General features: G+C 33.6%; 2 protein-coding genes across 2 annotated transcripts; both read right to left on the reverse strand.

Moving 5' to 3' along the window:
- Nucleotides 1-262: 262 nt before the first annotated feature.
- On the reverse strand, nt 263-2,499 carry LOC109612220 (carbonic anhydrase 7-like). Its single transcript, XM_059118402.1, has 4 exons — nt 2,454-2,499; nt 898-1,298; nt 580-834; nt 263-511 (listed from the first exon to the last, which is right to left on the reverse strand). Exons 1-4 carry the CDS (start codon nt 2,497-2,499, stop codon nt 263-265), a joined length of 951 nt encoding a protein of 316 aa, XP_058974385.1.
- A 9,428-nt stretch (nt 2,500-11,927) lies between these two features.
- Nucleotides 11,928-15,118, reverse strand: LOC131800720 (uncharacterized). The gene is made up of 2 exons (XM_059118400.1): nt 14,970-15,118; nt 11,928-14,904 (listed from the first exon to the last, which is right to left on the reverse strand). Exons 1-2 carry the CDS (start codon nt 14,975-14,977, stop codon nt 11,928-11,930), a joined length of 2,985 nt encoding a protein of 994 aa, XP_058974383.1. The 5' UTR covers nt 14,978-15,118.
- Nucleotides 15,119-19,293: the final 4,175 nt, after the last annotated feature.

Below are 19,293 nucleotides of genomic sequence, written 5' to 3' on the forward strand. Positions count from 1 at the left end.
ACATTTTTTGCTTTATTTCAATAAAATTTAAAATAAAAAATTTTTTGAGTACTTTGCGGTGCAAGATTTCAGAACGCCGATACACGTATTTTCTATTTTTTTTCTCTACTTTCATAATCTGCTGGATTTTAACTGTAATTCTTTTTTTTGTTACACAGTGTAATCTAGGATATAGAAGAAATTTTTTTTTTTTCAAGTATCATATGAACCTTAAATGTGGATTAAGGATTTTTTTTTTGGGGACCAAGGTGTTGTGTATTAATTAAAACTTGTAATACCTTTCCAGGATGATTGCAAGGCATATCAATAGCATTGCTTCGATTAGAGACTCTTTCTTCTGGCCATTGGGTACTGCGCTCACAACCCGTTTCAAATCCGAAAATGCGGCCGGTGCCGTTGTAGTTTTTGGTTTCAGAGGTACCATTATTTTTGTCTCTGGACTCTTGTAATTTAAGGTGAATTTAGTAATTGAAAATTTAAGAAAGCTACGTAGCAATTCAAACTCCCTGATCTGTGAAAGCAAAAAAGAAAGAAAAAGAATTCCATTTTATGTGAATCTGGAAAAAAAGAATAACTCACATCATCTGGATGAATTTTATGGGCCTCGTCAAAATCAATCCATATAACATTCGATTGACAAGTCGTCAACGTTGGCGATCTGGTCGAAAGCATTGTGCCCACATATGTGTAATAGTATTTATATGATTGGGGCATGAATGTGGATAGGGTTAGTTTTGTTTTTAGCGGCACTGTGGTATTTGTATCTATACCACGCACATCCACCATGTCCTCAATGATCCGACCTAAAAATGGACTGGTCGATTGGGTTCTTACCTAAAAAGGTTATAATTTTTTAGGGGTTTCAGCTTTTATATGTACACCCTTTGCCCAACCTACCCGAAAGGCCATGGAGGCCACTGCTATGCCATTGTCCTTCTCCAAAGCTTTCTCGTAATCGCTAAATTTGTCACTGTAGAAAACCAAATGTAATTCAGCGGGAAAGCTAACATTATTCAGACCCCATTCCTCGGGCATGTGTGGGCGAAAATTAAAATACATAAACTGAAAACGAAAATGACCTTTGCCCTCCAGCGGTCCACGTCGTAATTTTGGAATCTTCGTCTCATCGTTATAGCCCAAATGGATCAACAATTGTTCCCCGTTATTGGCCAGTGTCATAAAATCGGCACTTTCATTACAATTTTGGCAGTCGAGTGGTGTGTAGAATTGCTCATGCACTTCTTTGCCATCGAATGGTATGGTATATTTTCCAACACAGACGCGTTTGCCAATATCAGCTGTGTGAAAAAAATGTATGCGAAATAATTTCAGTGTTCAGTATTAACAATAAATTGAAATAATTGAAACAGATTTCTGAATCACAATATGAGTCGTTTTTTATCGACTTTTATAGCCTACCTTCAAGTAAAATAACTTTAAATGCAATTCCATAAAGAACTGTGAAAAAATCATTAAATCAGATTAATACTCGGAATATTAGGCTTTAATAAATATAAAATTGAAAAAAATCTCCATTTTATTCAAAACTTACCAAATAAACATAATATTCTTCTAAAAGCTATTGTATGCATTCCGCCTGCTCCTATTCGGCCAAATGATTTCACGCAAATTATGGGAAGTTAACAAAGTCATACAATGTCGTCTAAGTAGGGTATTTATGATGGCACAGAATAGATTAAATAAATTACCTTTGCCACCTTTCTGACCTTTTAGAGGTTTGTCCTTGATAAAGCCTGGGTTGTCCCAGTTTATTGACCAGCTTCTGTATGTCTAAGCATATGTTTGTGTGTCCAACTAGATTTTATTGGCTTCACGTGTCGGCAATTGTTGGAGAATGTGAGGGTTGGCCTTGTTAGAGTTGAGATTAGGCTAGTTTTTAGTCGAGATTGGCCTATTTTTTAAGCCGAGTTGGTCCAGTTTATTGACCCGCTTCTGTATGTCTAAGCATATGTTTGTGTGTCCATCCAGACTTTATTGCTTACACGCGCCGTCATTTGTTGGTAAGTGTGAAGAAAAAAAAAAAAAAAAAAACTTTTTCGTTTTGGTCTGTAATGGTCTCCCTCTTGCCCCCACCCCTTCTCCCTATTCAGCACCGTCTTCCACTATCCCCCTTCTTTCTAATCAGTGCCGAATTCCACTGTCCCCCATCTCCCTATTCAGTGCCGCCTTCCAATGTCCCCCCTCCCCCCCTTCTTTGCACCGTCCTCCAACTCCCTATTCAGAATCGTTCTCCACTATCCCCCTCCCCCCACCCCCTCTTCCACATACTTTCCTATCTTCCCATTGCTTTATACCGGCCCCTCTTCCATAGCATTGAAACAATCTCCCTGTTCCACAGAGCACTCTTCTTCATTAGACAATGATGCTCTTATCAGTACAAATTATGTTAGAATTGTGTGTCGATCTGTCGAGATGTAAGTCCGACCACTTACATGCTGTGACGAAATTGGTGATAGAAGTAAATTGTAACAGAAACATTGTTTTTATTTTGTTTTTCGTTTTGGTCATATTTCAGATGCATTATTGAATATTGACATGTTTTGTCAGCCTAGAAGTTGAAGGCATGCTTTGAATTTGTATGAATAATTATTTTTCAGATTAAAAAGTGGGCATAGAATTTAAGACAAACTTGTTTTAATTAGTCATCAGTTTTTTCTTTCAAGATAACGAAAACTAGGAAAGAAAAATGTATTTAGTTCTATAGACTATTTGACGCCCTATATGTTTAATAAATAATGTGTGTATGTCTGTGTGCGGGTATTGATTCTTTTGGTTATGTAATATTTTAATATGAGTATAGATTCATAAGATGTGTAGTTTGAAGTGTTGTCATAATTTAGATGCATTTCTAGGCGTATGGGTTTGTAATGGTGATATCGTTGTAAGAGTTGAGAAAGTCATCATGAAGTTTACAAACTTTCCATAATAACATAATCTATTTTATGTTAGCAGACCCAGAAAATATCATTGATTATATAAGAATGCACTTTCATTATCAATTATATTTGGCTGAATGTTAAATATATAAAAGCAGAAAAAATTTGGAAAATGCATTCAGTTTCTAAAGAACTCTCAAAAATTAAAAAACAAAAATGGAAGGACAAAATTTAAAGTATGAAGGAGTGCATCCCATTCTCATGGAAGATGTGGAGGACGAAGCCGCGTTTTGCGAGCACGTTTCCTACATTCTACAGGACGATATTGCAGCAAGAAGGGAGGAAAATGATGACGTAGAGCTGAATTCTGATGACTGTTCAAGCGAAGACACCGAATCAACGACTTTATCGGACACCGAGGATGAAGTGGAGGCGATACGAAATAATCTTCCCGAGAATCCTGTTATAATTTCTGATGAATATTTAGGAGATGCTTTCGTGCCCCTATGCAATGCAATTGAAGAATGCATAGATAATAATTATTTACAGTTAGTTAAAATGGTAAAGAATTTAGAAAATAGCATAGAAAATAAAGAACTAAAAGATTTTTTTGTTAAATATCATAAAAAATAAAATTAAGCAATATTGAATCAAAAACAAACAAAAAACCTGTCTTCATTTTATATTGGGGTATAAATTAAGGGAGATGAGGGGGAGAGGGTAAACCTCTACTTTCTTGAATATAATTTCGTATAAATAGTGAAAAAATATGTGTTCAACAAATAGTATGAAAACAAACTTAACGTGAATATGTCCAATTCCAATTTAATAAATGTATTCAACTCCTTCAGCTTTAAAAAAATTATGAGGGTGAAGGAAATGAATGAGAACGAGGAGTATATAATCTGTGGAGCATACAGGACGCAAACTAAATATGGAGAAAGGATTGTTCTTAAATTAGATGATGCTATACTTTACTTGCCATCGAGGTTTCTATCGCTGGGCGAAGGAGATGTGAAAGAGTTGGGGAGTGGCATCTATTCCATAGTAAGATTACCATTGCGAGACGAAGATGAAAATACAGGCTACAAATTGGAATTAAGAAAAAATAAACCATTTTTCTATACACCCTACTAAACATTAATAAATGAATATTTAAAAAAGAAAATCAATTTTTGTGTGTGTTTTTTTTTTTATGGGAAATTTTAGTCACTAAAAATTACATTTTTGTCTTGTCGGAGTATAAAATAGAGAACCAGTTGTGGAAAATCATTCAATCTAAAAGTTACAGCCGAAAGCAAACAATATGGACACAGAAAGACATACTGGTAACACTTTTGAAAAGGATGCTGAATGGAATGATCAAGAAATTGAAAGATATCTGATGATGAAGGCATCAGAACTGGAGAGATACTATGTTATGAATGTCTTAAAGGACGAGGAATCTCTTATGTATCAACCACCTATGGGAAGTGGAGCTAATGAAAAGGAATATTCGTATTTAACCGAAGGACAATCCTTGCGAGATTTAGATGAGAATGATCCATGGTTTTTGTGACTTAATATAATAAAATATAAATAGAAAACATATATTTTGAAAGAATTGTGGAATAAAGAATGAATATGTATATTCAATAAATATTTTTTTCTGATGTATTGGCTACTGATTGTCATTTTATATTTCGCAGTCTGTGATTAAAGCTATAGAAGGAAAGATGTGGGTTCATCTTAATAGAGAAATAGAACGTTTGAAAACGTTCAAAAGTTGGCCATTAAAATATCCAAATCCCAAAACAATGGCAGCAACAGGGCTTTTTTATACTGGAGTAGAAGACATAACTAGGTGTTATTTTTGCAAAGTGGACATCTATCGGTGGAAACACACTGACTGTCCAATTGAGGAGCATTTTCGTTTGTCATACAATTGTCCCTTGATGAGAAGATCTTTCACAAGAAATATCCCGATTGAGCCAAACATTTTAGATCTATTAATTCCTGAATTAGGTTCAGATGTTTGTGGCAGTACAACAGAAAAACCCCTTTCATCGATTTTCTTTATATTCTCTACATTCATTACATTTTATTCCATTAATAAAATTTTTAAAAAATAAACTTATATTTTTGTTTCATTAAATTTTATTATTTTATTTCGTCATATATTATGTCTAAATTCTTATTCCAATTTTGTTCTATAAATACAAATATTTTAAATACATTATTTATGGCGCATTTAAATCCAAATTCTGAATGTATAGAACAGTTAGTAAAATAATTTCGACATGTTCTTAGTTTAATTTTATCTTCTAAATTTACAATATTTGTATTAATATATTTCTCTAAAAATCTTTTTTTATCTCTTCCAACAACAAAAATATATTTGTATTCGTTTAATGGTGCAAGTACGCTCTCAACGTCGTTGTAGTCAACATCTCCATCCTTCCAATCTAATCCGTTTACATAGTTCTTGCAGTATACATTTGTTCTACATGCCTCGTCCGTAAGTTCTTTTATATTAAAAGGTGGACGAAACACAAAATGATTTGGAACTACAGAAATACCACACATAAACGCAAGCTCCTTCATAAATATACACTTGTGGTTTCCATGACAAAATTGGAAGTCCACAATAGCAATATCCGATCGATCAATTGAATGCATCTTGGTGGAAGTGTTAAATTGAACTAGTGAATTTTGCGGTTTGAATTTCATATTTATTGCTCTAATCCCATCAAGAATTTTAAACAGAGATGACCACAATTATATGTGTTGAACTGTTGATCCCTTTTATAATTATAAGTGATATTCGGCCCCAAGTAGTGTAATACTTCTAGGGGAGGTTGGAGATTTCCGAAACTATCATAATATTCAATTCTATTCTTATTCTTGTAATATGCAACCCAGTGCGTACCAGCCCCCCTCTCACTATCTAAATTTATTATTCCACATTCTTTTTTATATGGTATTTTAGGTAATGTATCACGCATATAAACACCTCTAAAATCTGGTATATATTTTTTTCCAAATGTATATATTTGTTTATCAGTAAGTGGGCCTTTAGGGAGTTGCTTTATTAGTTTTTTGAATTGTCGTTCATAAATATACCATAGCCTTTTTTGTATGGTTTTAAATATAGCCCTTTTCCCATTGCTATAGCTTCTATAGTTCTATTATGTCTGGTTTGTTCTTCCAATTGTTGTTTAGCTTTTTTGGCATTCATAACAGCATTAGCAATTGCTGAGCTACCCGACGCTAAAGCGCCCAAAGCTCCTAAACCTGTTAGAATGGGTATAAGGGGGAGAAATCCGCCTGTTTTTGGAAGCTTAATAACTCGAGGTATAACAACCTTTGATTTTCTTCCACGGAATGTTTTTTGAATCTCTTTTCTTGCTATCTTTATGGCGTCATCAATTTCGGTTGGTTTGCTACTTTTAAGTTTAATTGTTGCATTTTTGAGAGCATTATTAAAAATCTGTTGACCAGTAACATGTTTGGGTTTTTTATTTTTCAAACCCATGCCAAGCTTGGATTTTGCTTTCATTATATTAGTGACGAGATATGCATTAATTTTTTCCCCAATACTGCTATCTTTTGCTTTTACTCGTTCCCACGATTTTTCAGCTAGTTTACGATCTGCAACGTGTCGTTGCTTAATATTTTCGTTTTGTGAATAGGCGATATCGTGTTCTTTACAAGCTGCATCCAAGGGATTAACACCTTTATCCCCTCTCTCCAATCGTTTTCTAAGCTTAGTTCCAGGGCCACAAAATTGATAGCCAGGTAGATGAAGTTCCACTGGTAAAGAATCGATTAATTTGTTTACAAGTCCTCTTCCTTTAACGTGCTTCTTTCGATTAACATTGATGTTGTTATAAACAATCATTTTATACTATTTTTATGCTCACTGTAAACAAGAGAATAAGATAAATAAGCATTGCCAATAAAATCATTCATTAGTTGTGAAATGAGGTTAGTTGAACAACAAGCTAAACTTCCAGTTGGAAACGTGGATTTCATACAAAAGAAGTCCCCTAGACATAGCATTTTATTACCGAATAGTATACGATGTATAATAGTTGGCCCTTCGAATTGTGGAAAAACTAACGTAATGATAAGTTTGATCGAAAGCCCAAATGGACTTAAATTCGAAAATGTTTATATTTATTCCAAATCTCTGTATCAACCGAAATATGAATATCTCAAGAAACTTATTTCCTCTATCAAAGGTTTGCGGTTGTTTACATTCAGTAATAACGAGGATGTCGTGCAACCAGAAGAAGTAAGACATAACTCTGTAATGATATTCGATGATGTGGCTTGTGATAAACAAAATAATATTAAAATCTACTTCAGTATGGGTCGTCATAAGAATGTTGATTCATTTTATTTATGTCAAACATATACGCGGATTCCAAAACATTTATTGCGTGATAATGCAAATATGATTATATTGTTCAAGCAAGATAATTTAAATTTAAAACATATATACAATGATCACGTTGGAAGTGATATGAGTTTTGAGAAATTTAAAGAAATATGTCATGAATGTTGGAAGGAAAAATATGGATTTCTAACAATCAGCAAAGATGATGATATTAACTCTGGAAGATATAGAAAGGGGTTTCATATATTTATACAACCATAGATATATTTAAGTCACTTCTTTTGTAACTACTTCTATTAGTACAAACACAACCATGGAAGAAGAAATGTTGAAACGTCTTGTAAGATCCAGAAAGGCATTGAAAAGAAAATTACAAAGCATTAAAAGGGGGGAGGAAGATAAAACAAACGAATTGAAAAATACTTTCAAACCCATAACAGAGCCAATTCATAAACTATTAAAATTGTCGAATGAAAATGCCTCCAATTTCCTAGTACCTAAGAAAGGTGGTATTGAGTCATATAAGAATTCTTTTGCTATGAGTACACCGGTTAAGAAATTTAAACATGATATTAAGCCAGAACCGGAGACTGAGGATACACTTGCTAACAATTCAATAGATGATACATTCTATTCTGATGTTGATGATACCGTTAATCTTTCCCTTTTGAATAAAAATAAAAAATTGGATACAGTATATGGACCGCACAAAGATATTCATGGTGAATGGAGATTTGGGGATAAACCATTAAGAGTTGATGATCAGAAAATAATTGTTGGTAATCAACATTGGGCATTTACACCAGGACTATTTGAACTTCTCTTTTATCAAAACCCTAAAAATTATGATGCCTCAGAATTAGAAATATATAAAAAAATTTTGCTAGACTCCAATGCTCATAAAGTAAATTATAGACATAATGAACGAATCAAATCCAACAGAGGATATAAATATAAACATATTATTAAACACTTGATGGAGGATACTCACAGTGGTAAAGGTCTAATGAGAGTACATCTAGATAAACCCAACTATATATACTGGGATGATCCCAATGAATTGATAGAACGATTAAAGCTGTTGCTGGCATCACAACAAGCCGGAAACAATAATCATACAAATGAGATTGTTTCTATTATTGAAGAACTAAGAGAGGGAAATATTATATATTAATCACCTGAATTACAAAATCAATGACAGTGGATAAGTTTGGTCATCATTATCATCTAAAATATACTTCAGCCACACTAAAGGGGAATGTTTCGAGAGTGCTGGGAATCAATATTGATGAAGATAAGAATCTGGACATACAAAATAAGAGAATTAAAAACCTGGCGCCCCCGGCGGGAGGATCAGATGCGGTCAACCAAGCATACGTACATACGCAAAACAAGAACCTACAAGAAATATTAAAGAAAAACATATTTCAAGAGTGTTCCGATATAAGAGAAGAAATATCGCGTTTGAAACACTCGCTTAACGACCTCTATGGTATTTTATCGAAAAACACATTTACTCACTCCACTGTAAAATATTACACTGAATAAAATGGAAAAACGGGGATTAGTGAATGAACTCCACACTCAGGCAAGAAAAAAATTTAAGAGGCGGAGGGTTATTATAAAGGGGATTGACGACCTATGGCAAGCTGATTTAGTTGAAATGGGCAACTATTCTAAAGCAAACAAGGGATACAAGTTTATGCTAACAGTTATAGATACCTTTTCAAAATATGCATGGGCTGAAGCGCTTAAAACTAAAAATGCCTTAGAAGTTTGTACAGCATTTGAAAAAATATTGAAAGCCGGACGAATTCCTAAGAATTTACAAACCGATGATGGGAAAGAATTTTTTAATAAAACATTTAAGGAACTCATGCATAAATATAGAATAAATCATTATTCCACATACAGTGTATTGAAAGCATCAATAGTTGAACGTTTCAATAGAACCCTAAAAGGAATGATGTGGAAAGAGTTTAGTTATAATGGAAATTATCATTGGATTAAACTCTATAAAGACTTGTTAAATAAATATAATAGAACACCTCATAGAACTATAAAAATGGCACCAATACAAGTTAATTCCTCAAATGAGAAGTCACTGCTTAAAACTGTTTATAATCATTTAAAAATATTTAGAAAATCGCAGCTGCATGTTGGTGATCATGTTCGCATCAGCAAATATAAACATCAGTTTGAAAAGGGTTACACACCGAACTGGACAACTGAAATATTTAAAATAAAAACCATAAGAATAACAAACCCTACAACATACTTGCTAGCTGTTTCTACAGAGAAGAACTTTTACCTACAAAACATCCGAATATATATTTAGTCGAGAAAATTCTAAAAACAAAGGGCACAAAAGTTTTTGTAAAATGGTTAGGATTTTCAAATCAACATAATTCATGGATAAATAAGAATGACGTATTGTAAAATATTTTCTTTTTTTTTTTTTTATTGGAAATAAAAAGTATAAAAATTCAAGTCCATATTGTTTTTTACTTACTACAAATTAGAATCTTGCAATGTCAAGAACATTTACTTTGACGGGGAGAAATTCAAGTTTATGCTCGAATTATTCACCACCTATATCATTAGGTGATGTTGAATATGAGTGTGCTTTAATTGATTTCCAATCATATAACTCAATTCCTAATGTGGATGATGATAATAATTTATTTCATATCGGGGATGATATTATAAAAATACCAATTGGATCCTATGAATTACAAGATATAGCAGACTTTTTGGAATCAGAGTACAGAGCTATTCATATAAACAAATCTATTGACATTAAAGCTAATAATAATACATTACAAGTAGAAATTACATCTTCTCATGATGCTATTTATTTCAACAAGGAAAAATCTATATCTAAGCTATTTGGTTTCACGGAAACAATTTTAGATCCGGGAAAGAAGCATATCTCAACCCTTCCTGTTAATATTATGAAGGTGAATGCTATACAAATACAATGTAATATTGTAACGGGGTCATTTATGAATAATTCACCTGCACATATTCTGCATGAATTTTCTCTAGATGTTCCACCAGGCTATAAAATAGATGAGAGGCCGTTGAACCTTATTTATTTGCCGGTGAACGTCAAGGAAATTACTCGTCTTGAAATAATAATACTAGATCAAGAAGGGCGATTAATAAACTTTCGAGGAGAAGAAATTACACTTAGAATTCATATAAGACCAAGACAAACATGATTATCTACAATAAATATAATAATAAACAATCCTCTAAAAACATTCAACATCAAGTTGTCAAACCGACAAGACCTTTTCTAACCAAAGAAAATAAAGAATTTTTAAAATTACTTAAAAGTAAAACCCAATGTCTGAAATACTTAATATAAATGATCGGCCTTTTTCCGATGAGAATATTGTAAAACGCGATTATCATAGCTATGTCCCATATATTCAATCTTTTAAAAATAATGATGAAATACGCATAAGCATACAAAATCAAGATCTTTACATATTACCGTCGGAAAGCTTTTTGTACATTGAAGGTTATTTGAGAAAAGCAAATGGGGAAATTTCCCCAAATTCAAGACTTAGGAATAATTGTGTGGGTTATATGTTTGATGAAATTCGATATGAACTAAATGGTGTTGAGATTGATCGCACACGCTATCTTGGCATGGCAACAAAAATTAAAAATTTGCTTTCCCTGAATGCATCAGAAAGTAATGTTATGAGTAATGCGGGATGGAATGTAGGTGCTGAGTTTACTACTAACTCTTTTAACTTTTGTGTACCATTAAATCGATTGCTTGGATTTGCGGAAGACTTCAACAAAGTAATTTGTAACAGCAAACATGATTTGATTCTCTTGCGGAGTGCTAATGACACAAATGTGTGTTATTCAACTGACTCAAAAGAAGATATTCGTCTAACAATCACAAACATTACGTGGAAAGTTCAACACATTCATTTGTCTGACTATAGAAAAATTAGTTTCTTGAAAACTATTAAAGATGGAAAGATGCTACCTATAGCATTTCGAAGTTGGGATTGCTATTTTAATCCAACATTTGTTGGTGGAAGGAAACATACATGGAATGTCAAATTGTCAACAAATCATGAGAGACCACGATATGTCGCTTTAGTATTCGAAAAGGACAACAAGTTTCTTCATTGTGATCTTCAAAACATTAAAGTTCATTTGAATTCGGAGACTTATCCCTATGATGATTTAAATCTAAAATTCTCTGAGAATCGTTATGCAATACTTTATGATATGTATAGCAAGTTTCAACAGACATATTATATGAGGGAACCACAACCGCTTCTAACCTATTCTAGTTTTAAAGACAATTCAGTTGCTGTTATTGACATAAGCAGTCAAAATGAAACAGTAAAAAATGGTCCAATTGATTTAAAGATCGAATTTGAAACAAATACACAAATTCCACAAAATACTTCATCGTATTGTCTTATTATTCACGATCGTATGGTGGAGTACATACCATTGACAGGCAATGTGCGAAAAGTTATGTAAGCCCATCCCTCCCCTCCAGGAAATAAAACACATTTTATTATATTTTAGTTGTAAGCATACAAAAATAAAAATGTATTGTTCTTTATTTAATAAAGTAAATTAAAAAAAAAAAAATACAAACGTATGTTTTAATTTAGCATATTAAAAATAGATTGTTCTTCTATTGGCGAAGGTAATTCTATGTTATGTATATCATTAATATTTAAATTCAAATCTAATAGTGGTATATGTGCTAAGTCTAATGAGTTTAATGCGCCAAAATTTGGTAATATATTTTCTACATTCATGGGAGATGTATTCCCATTGTTACTAGCAAAGTCTAAAACCTCATCTATTGTACCTAAGTTTGAATTTTGTAATTCATTGAGGTCCAAATCTACATCCATTGGGATTGTTGAATGTAAATTGCTTAGATCTGTAAAGTCCTCGTTAATCCTGTAGTGTCCCCAAGCATACGTATGTATACCATCTTCCCTAATAAACCGTTTGTCATCTTGAAAACTAAGACAAACTTTGGTTATCCTATCTGTATATACATCATGTTTCCTTGATCTAAATGTGTACATGCTATTAAAATAATTTTGTTTATTATACAGACAATCTCTGTACGTATCAATTGTATATTTCTTTAATACACATTTTTTGACACCCTTAGATTTTTTTACTTCTTCGCTATCACTCACTTTAATGGCATACATTTTTGGTCGAAGACCGACAAACTCAGTCATAGTTTTACCTGCGTTCTCATCTTTCATCATACCTATAACCTTTTTATTAAGAAGCGGTAGTTTATAAACGTTAGATGGAGAGAAATCAGATGTATCGAATCGTGCCTTTATGTCGTCTAGTGTTAGTTCTCGATAAAGGTCTCGACCAAAAAATGTTAATATAAACGAATCGGTATCCATATAGTTCAGTATGAAATCATTTCCAAACTTTACTTTTAAAAAGTCGTATAGGAAATCATACATCACCCATTTGGATATCTCTAAAACGCAGAATCCTAAATAAATGGGTTTATCATACTTTACTTTGACCTTATTCATTTCAATCGCCACCATATCTTCCGAAAATTGTGATAAACTATGGAAATTTGGTTTTGAAATAAAATCTCTAGCACCCAATCGTTTTCCATGTGACTCCCAATGAGTTCTAATCTGAACAATTTTCCTTTTGTCAACATTTTCCATTGTTTTTCCGTAAACTGAATTATTGAATAATTTGTATAAATCTTTTTCAAAAGCATTTGTAGCTTTGGCTCGAAGATTATTATTTTTCATAATATATTTTTCCAGCCAATTAGATTGAGTGAATGATAAACATCTATTTACTTTTTTAAGTATTAAGTTATGTTTCAAACACTGCTTTAAAACTCTATAATGAATGGTGTAAGACTTTTTGTCTGAAAAATCTGCAATTAGTTTTTTGGTCTTGGATCCCCCAATACATTTGTTTTCAGGGCAAAAGGGTAAATCATTATGTATATCATGAAGATTGGCTGGATATTCGATTTCTACATCGAAAATGAAACCAGTTGGAGAATCATCCGGAATTGATAATATTTTATTAATGTCATTAAACTTTTCCAGTTCTTCCTCTTCTACCCACTTAAAATCCTTTATTGGGAGATATTGAGTCATAGCCATTCCATACAAATTATTAACATCTAAGTAGTAAATATTAACGTCAGGTTTACTCTGATCATAATTTGACATACTAGGGTTATTGGCGACAGAGTGTCTAGTTGAACATTGAGTTAGCCCTCCTCTAATACCATTTTTACAAAAATTATACATATTAATGTCTGTAAAAAGCTCAAGTTCAACCCCAGTACAAAGCAGCATGGCATCCCAAGACAGTGAAGGAGCTGTTATATATTGGCATGGATCAAGTTTATGAACTCGTATGCATAGATCACGGAAATTTTCGAATATGTCAGCCAAAAGCAAAACATCTGTTTTTAGATACAATTCTAAATAATCTTTAAGAGTCTGACAATTAAAGTGGTTCCAAACACGCAATGCATGTTCATAGTCCTCTAATGAACACTCACTATCTGTCAACTTATTATGAAATTCTTCTCTGGAGGGCAATTGATTTTCTAATAATTTGTTGAAAGAAGATATATATTCATACGGAAAAACACCCTTTCTAGTCATAAGGTTAAAGTCGGCATCATTTGGAAATTGTGTTCTCACTGCCTTAAATTCAGAGGGCGGAAGATTTTTCGCTAAACTATCCAAACTTGCTGACATAAACCTAAAACTGTCTAAGAATCTTAATTCTAGGTTAGGTGCATTTTTCTCTCTTTTTTCAGAATGAATAGAATTGTCATCTAAAGTGCTTGCGAACTCTTTCGTTTTAACAAAATATGACATGGACACGTATTTTTCTTTATTTAGAGGAATAACGCTGATATCACCTCCAAATCTGACTAACTCTTTGATGAAAAGATGACAGTCGTATGATGAGAAATTATGAAAAAGAATTGGGACAAAACGGGCAACACGATATTCTAAATTGCAACTATTGTGTGCAGCCCCTCGATATTTACCTGTTAAATGGCAATGGTCTTTAACTCTATCATTTCCTAACTCTTTTTCACATATGTGACATAGTCTACTGCTATCAAAGTCCTCTAATTCTAAGGGTGTCAAACGATTCATTGGTCTAGTCTTCGTTAAATAATTATTATAAATATATTTAGAATCTTTAATAAGATTTTCTAAGAAGTCATTGGCTGCATTGGGACCACTAAAAGATTTGAACTTATTTAAATTATTATCTAAACTACAATGTATACTATAACTAAATGCACATGGTATATGTTTTTTTACCGTTACCGTTTTTTTCCCGTTAATGGTACCCCAACTAACGTCCTCCAAAATACTTTCTGCATCAGCATATACAACAAAGGGCACTCTCTCCTTTTTATGAAAATTTTTAAATTTCAATGTGCTGTTGTCCTTTTCGGGTAAAATTGTCACAACACCTCCGCATTCCTTCTTGTGTCCTTCAAGGATTTTATGTGTGGTAAAATGTTGTAGGCATCCATCACAAATATGAGTTGCATTCATATGTTTTGTTAGCTGGTTTCTCAATAACCTTAAATGAAAAATAATAAATAAGTTAACCAAAACATGTTTTGTATTATCGTGCTTTTATATTACCGTGACATATCTAAAATATGTATGTAATGAAATTGTTCTCCATTATGTAATAACAACAAGTTGATATGATGATGCTTATTCTTTTTGGTAAGGTAGTAAGGACCAACAACTTCCCCATTTTCGTAGCCAAACACGTTAACACTGATGTTATTATTATGCTTTTAAGTGGCAACGGGAATGTCAATCCTCTAAAATCCACAACTATCCCCGTTTGGAGATACAAGACTTCCTGTCTTATATCAATGTTGTAGGATGATGTATAGATTCGGTTTCCATTTGCTGGTTCACCGAGTGCGGACACCACACACCATTTAAAACAGAATTCATCATTATTTCTAATGTTCAAACAGGCTTTCTTTTTTGCTAATGAAAATGGTGTTTCAATATACTGGGAACCGCGAGTCAAACTGGCTTTATTAATGTTAACATCAATTTTAAGAATTTTCTGTAAAGCCCAGCCAGAATCTCTCTCCTGAAATTCTGACATATTGTTAAGAATATGGTCAGCATGGTTAAGGAAGACTTCATTTACATCATCCGCCAAAGTTAGCAAGGTCATCTTGGACATATGAGTAAACACTTTAGTGCTTACAGCAGCATCCTTTGATGTTGATGGACCATCTTGTTCATTTGTAGGCTTAATGTATTCTCCTTGAAGCTCAATATTGAACTTAATTGTTGTCTTTTTGTGTAAATTCGTATTTATTAGAGTAACAAGGCGTTCTTTCGCATCTATCAAAAGTTCGTTTGGCAGCAAAATGTTTTTAGAGTTTTCATACTCGTATGTAATAATATTATTATTGTATGCACTTTTCACGATTTTTATGTTGTCCTCTAGCAATTGACGAACAACGCGTCGATGTCCTTCGCTACGTGAATGTATAGCGATGTTTTGAACCGCTACATCACACTCCTTGCAGTAACTGCTCTCAATTTTATTTTTATTGTTGATTTGCTGCATTATAGCGTTGGGTAAAGATGTTGGCTGATTACTGAAATCAGGTGACGTAAAATAACTTGTTCTAGACATATGATCACCAGGAACATAACCATGATTTTTTTGGTGAAATTTTAGCTGGTATGGGTTTTTAAAATATAATTTGCAAACATTACAATGATTTTTTGCGTGTCTCACATATTCACGTTTAATATAAAAAACCAATCCGCAAATATCACATGTATGTGGTGCCATTTTTATATAAAAAATTGTCTTTAAAACAATTGATGTTTTTGAATCAAATAGTTATTTAGAACTGAAATTTATTTTTTGCTTTCAGAGCGATATATTGTAAAAAAAAAAAAAAAATTCATTGGTGCTCATGGATCTAAACGCATCACATTGCATGTCTTATGAATCTCTATTCATATTAAAACCTTACATAGCCAAAATCATCGTGTGTTGATATACACACACACACATACATACAATATTTATTAAACATATAGGGCGTCAAATAGTCTATAGAACTAAATACATTTTTTTCTTTCCTAGTTTTCAAAACTTTGAATTCAAAGAAAAAACTTATGACTAATTAAAACAAGTTTGTCCCATACAAATACTGACAAAACATGTCAATATTCAATAATGCGCCCAAACGAATAACAAAATAAAAACAATGTTTCTGTTACAATTTACTTCTATCACCAATTTCGTCACAGCATGTAAGTGGTCGGACTTACATCTCGACAGATCGACACACAATTCTAACATAATTTGTACTGATAAGAGCATCATTGTCTAATGAAGAAGAGTGCTCTGTGGAGCAGGGAGATTGTTTCAATGCTATGGAAGAGGGGCCGGTATAAAGCAATGGGAAGATAGGAAAGTATGTAGAAGAGGGGGTGGGGGGAGGGGGATAGTGGAGAACGATTCTGAATAGGGAGTTGGAGGACGGTGCAAAGAAGGGGGGGGGGGGGAGGGGGGACATTGGAAGGCGGCACTGAATAGGGAGATGGGGGACAGTGGAATTCGGCACTGATTAGAAAGAAGGGGGATAGTGGAAGACGGTGCTGAATAGGGAGAAGGGGTGGGGGCAAGAGAGAGAGGGAGACCATTACAGACCAAAACGAAAAAGTTTTTTTTTTTTTCTTCACACTTACCAACAAATGACGGCGCGTGTAAGCAATAAAGTCTGGATGGACACACAAACATATGCTTAGACATACAGAAGCGGGTCAATAAACTGGACCAACTCGGCTTAAAAAATAGGCCAATCTCGACTAAAAACTAGCCTAATCTCAACTCTAACAAGGCCAACCCTCACATTCTCCAACAATTGCCGACACGTGAAGCCAATAAAATCTAGTTGGACACACAAACATATGCTTAGACATACAGAAGCTGGTCAATAAACTGGGACAACCCAGGCTTTATCAAGGACAAACCTCTAAAAGGTCAGAAAGGTGGCAAAGGTAATTTATTTAATCTATTCTGTGCCATCATAAATACCCTACTCGTCTATGGCCTAATATTCTCAAGAGTATTATTTTAATTTTGTTCTAAATGACTTTGGAATACTAAATATTGAAATGGATACTAGATTTTTATACATTGTAATAATAAAGAAGAAATAGAATAGATAGAAGGCATAATGAAACATAACAAGTTAAAAAGCAGTAAGTTCGACCGGGCCGAACTTTGAATACCCTCCACCATTTGGAAAAAAATTGGACATTTTCAAAAAATAGAATCCTTCAAAAATTCTGTTAAAATTTTAAAAATACCGAATATAGCCTTTATATTGGGGTCTATACGACGTGGACCTACATAGGCATTGTTTGTCATAAACCATTACCATATTTAAATTCGAAACTTGAAATAAACGGCGAAGCTAAAATCATCAAAATATGGTATATAGGGAGGTACCGTTATATCGGAACTGTGCGAAGGCCTGGAGCAGCATAGACAATTTTCTGTCACAGGCTGTAGCATCCAATATGAAATTCAAATACGACAACTCAAACAATTTCGGTGGGTATTGAAGCTAAAATCGTCAAAATACCGAATATCGGGAGGTACTGATGTATGGAGCCTATACGAAGACCTGGACCTGTAAAGACAATTTTCTGTCACAGTCTGTAGTTCCCATTACGAACTCTAAATACGTAATTTGAAACAATTCTGGTGAATAATGACGCTAAAATCATCAAAATACCGAAAATTGGGAGGTACCGTTATATAGGGGCTATACGAAGACGTGGACCTGCACAGACAATTTTCTGTCATAGGCTGTAGTATCCACTACGAACTTCAAATAGCAAATTTGAAACAATTCCAGTTAATATTGTCGCTAAAATCATCAAAATATCGAATATATGGAGGTACCGCTATAGGGGGGCTGTACGAAGACGTGGACCTGCTCAGACAATTTTCTGTCTTAGGCTGTAGTACCCATTTCGAACTTCAAATACCAAATATGAAACAATTCCGTTAAATAATGTGTCTAAAATCATCAAAATACCGAATATCGGGAGGTACCGTTATATGGGGCTATATGAAAACGTGGACCTACATGGCCCATTTACAAATTTAACCTGCCTACTGGAAAAATAAACATGTGTGTAAAATTCTAGCCTTCTATCTCAATTCGTTCGAAAGATAGCGTGATTACAACAGACAGACAGACAGACGGACATCACTAAATAGATTTAGAATTTTACGCTGATCAACTTTATTGGGTCTGACATGAGTATTTCGAGGAGTTACAAACGGAATGACAAAGTTAATATACCCTCCATAGTATGGTGGAGGGTATAAAACCGGTAAGGAAAGGTCAAAACTTGGGCGGAGTCGACCATATGACACCCTACACCACTACGCGTATACAGTAGATCTATAAAGTAGTCACAATTTGGGAACTATATCTAACTCTGAATCGATTTTCAACAAATTTGACGGAGGCTTTTGTATCTCTAGTACTAAATAAATTTACACAATATTTATTTAGTTATACCGGAAAATGGAAAAATTCGGTTGAATCTGAAAAAATATGTCCAATTCAGGCTGATATTTCATAAAGGGTGAGATAGAAAAATCGCAAGAAAGTCAAACACATTAATTTTAAAATTTTATTGAATGAAAGCAAAAAATGTCGGCAATAGCATCAAATTTTAGAATAAGTTTAGATTTGTTCGAATTGGCCACCTTTGGCACGAATTATGGCCTTCAAACGGCCAATGCAACCGTCACACACGCTGCCGAATGATGCTCTGCGGTATTTTGGCCCATTCCCGGCGAAGCGCTTGCTTGATGTGATCGGCATTTTGGTATTTTTTTGTGACAACCTTGCTTTCCAAAATACTCCAGACACAATAGTCCAACCGA

Source organism: Musca domestica, unplaced genomic scaffold (genome assembly GCF_030504385.1).
Source record: "Musca domestica strain aabys unplaced genomic scaffold, Musca_domestica.polishedcontigs.V.1.1 127, whole genome shotgun sequence".
Classification (NCBI taxonomy): Eukaryota; Metazoa; Arthropoda; class Insecta; order Diptera; family Muscidae; genus Musca; species Musca domestica.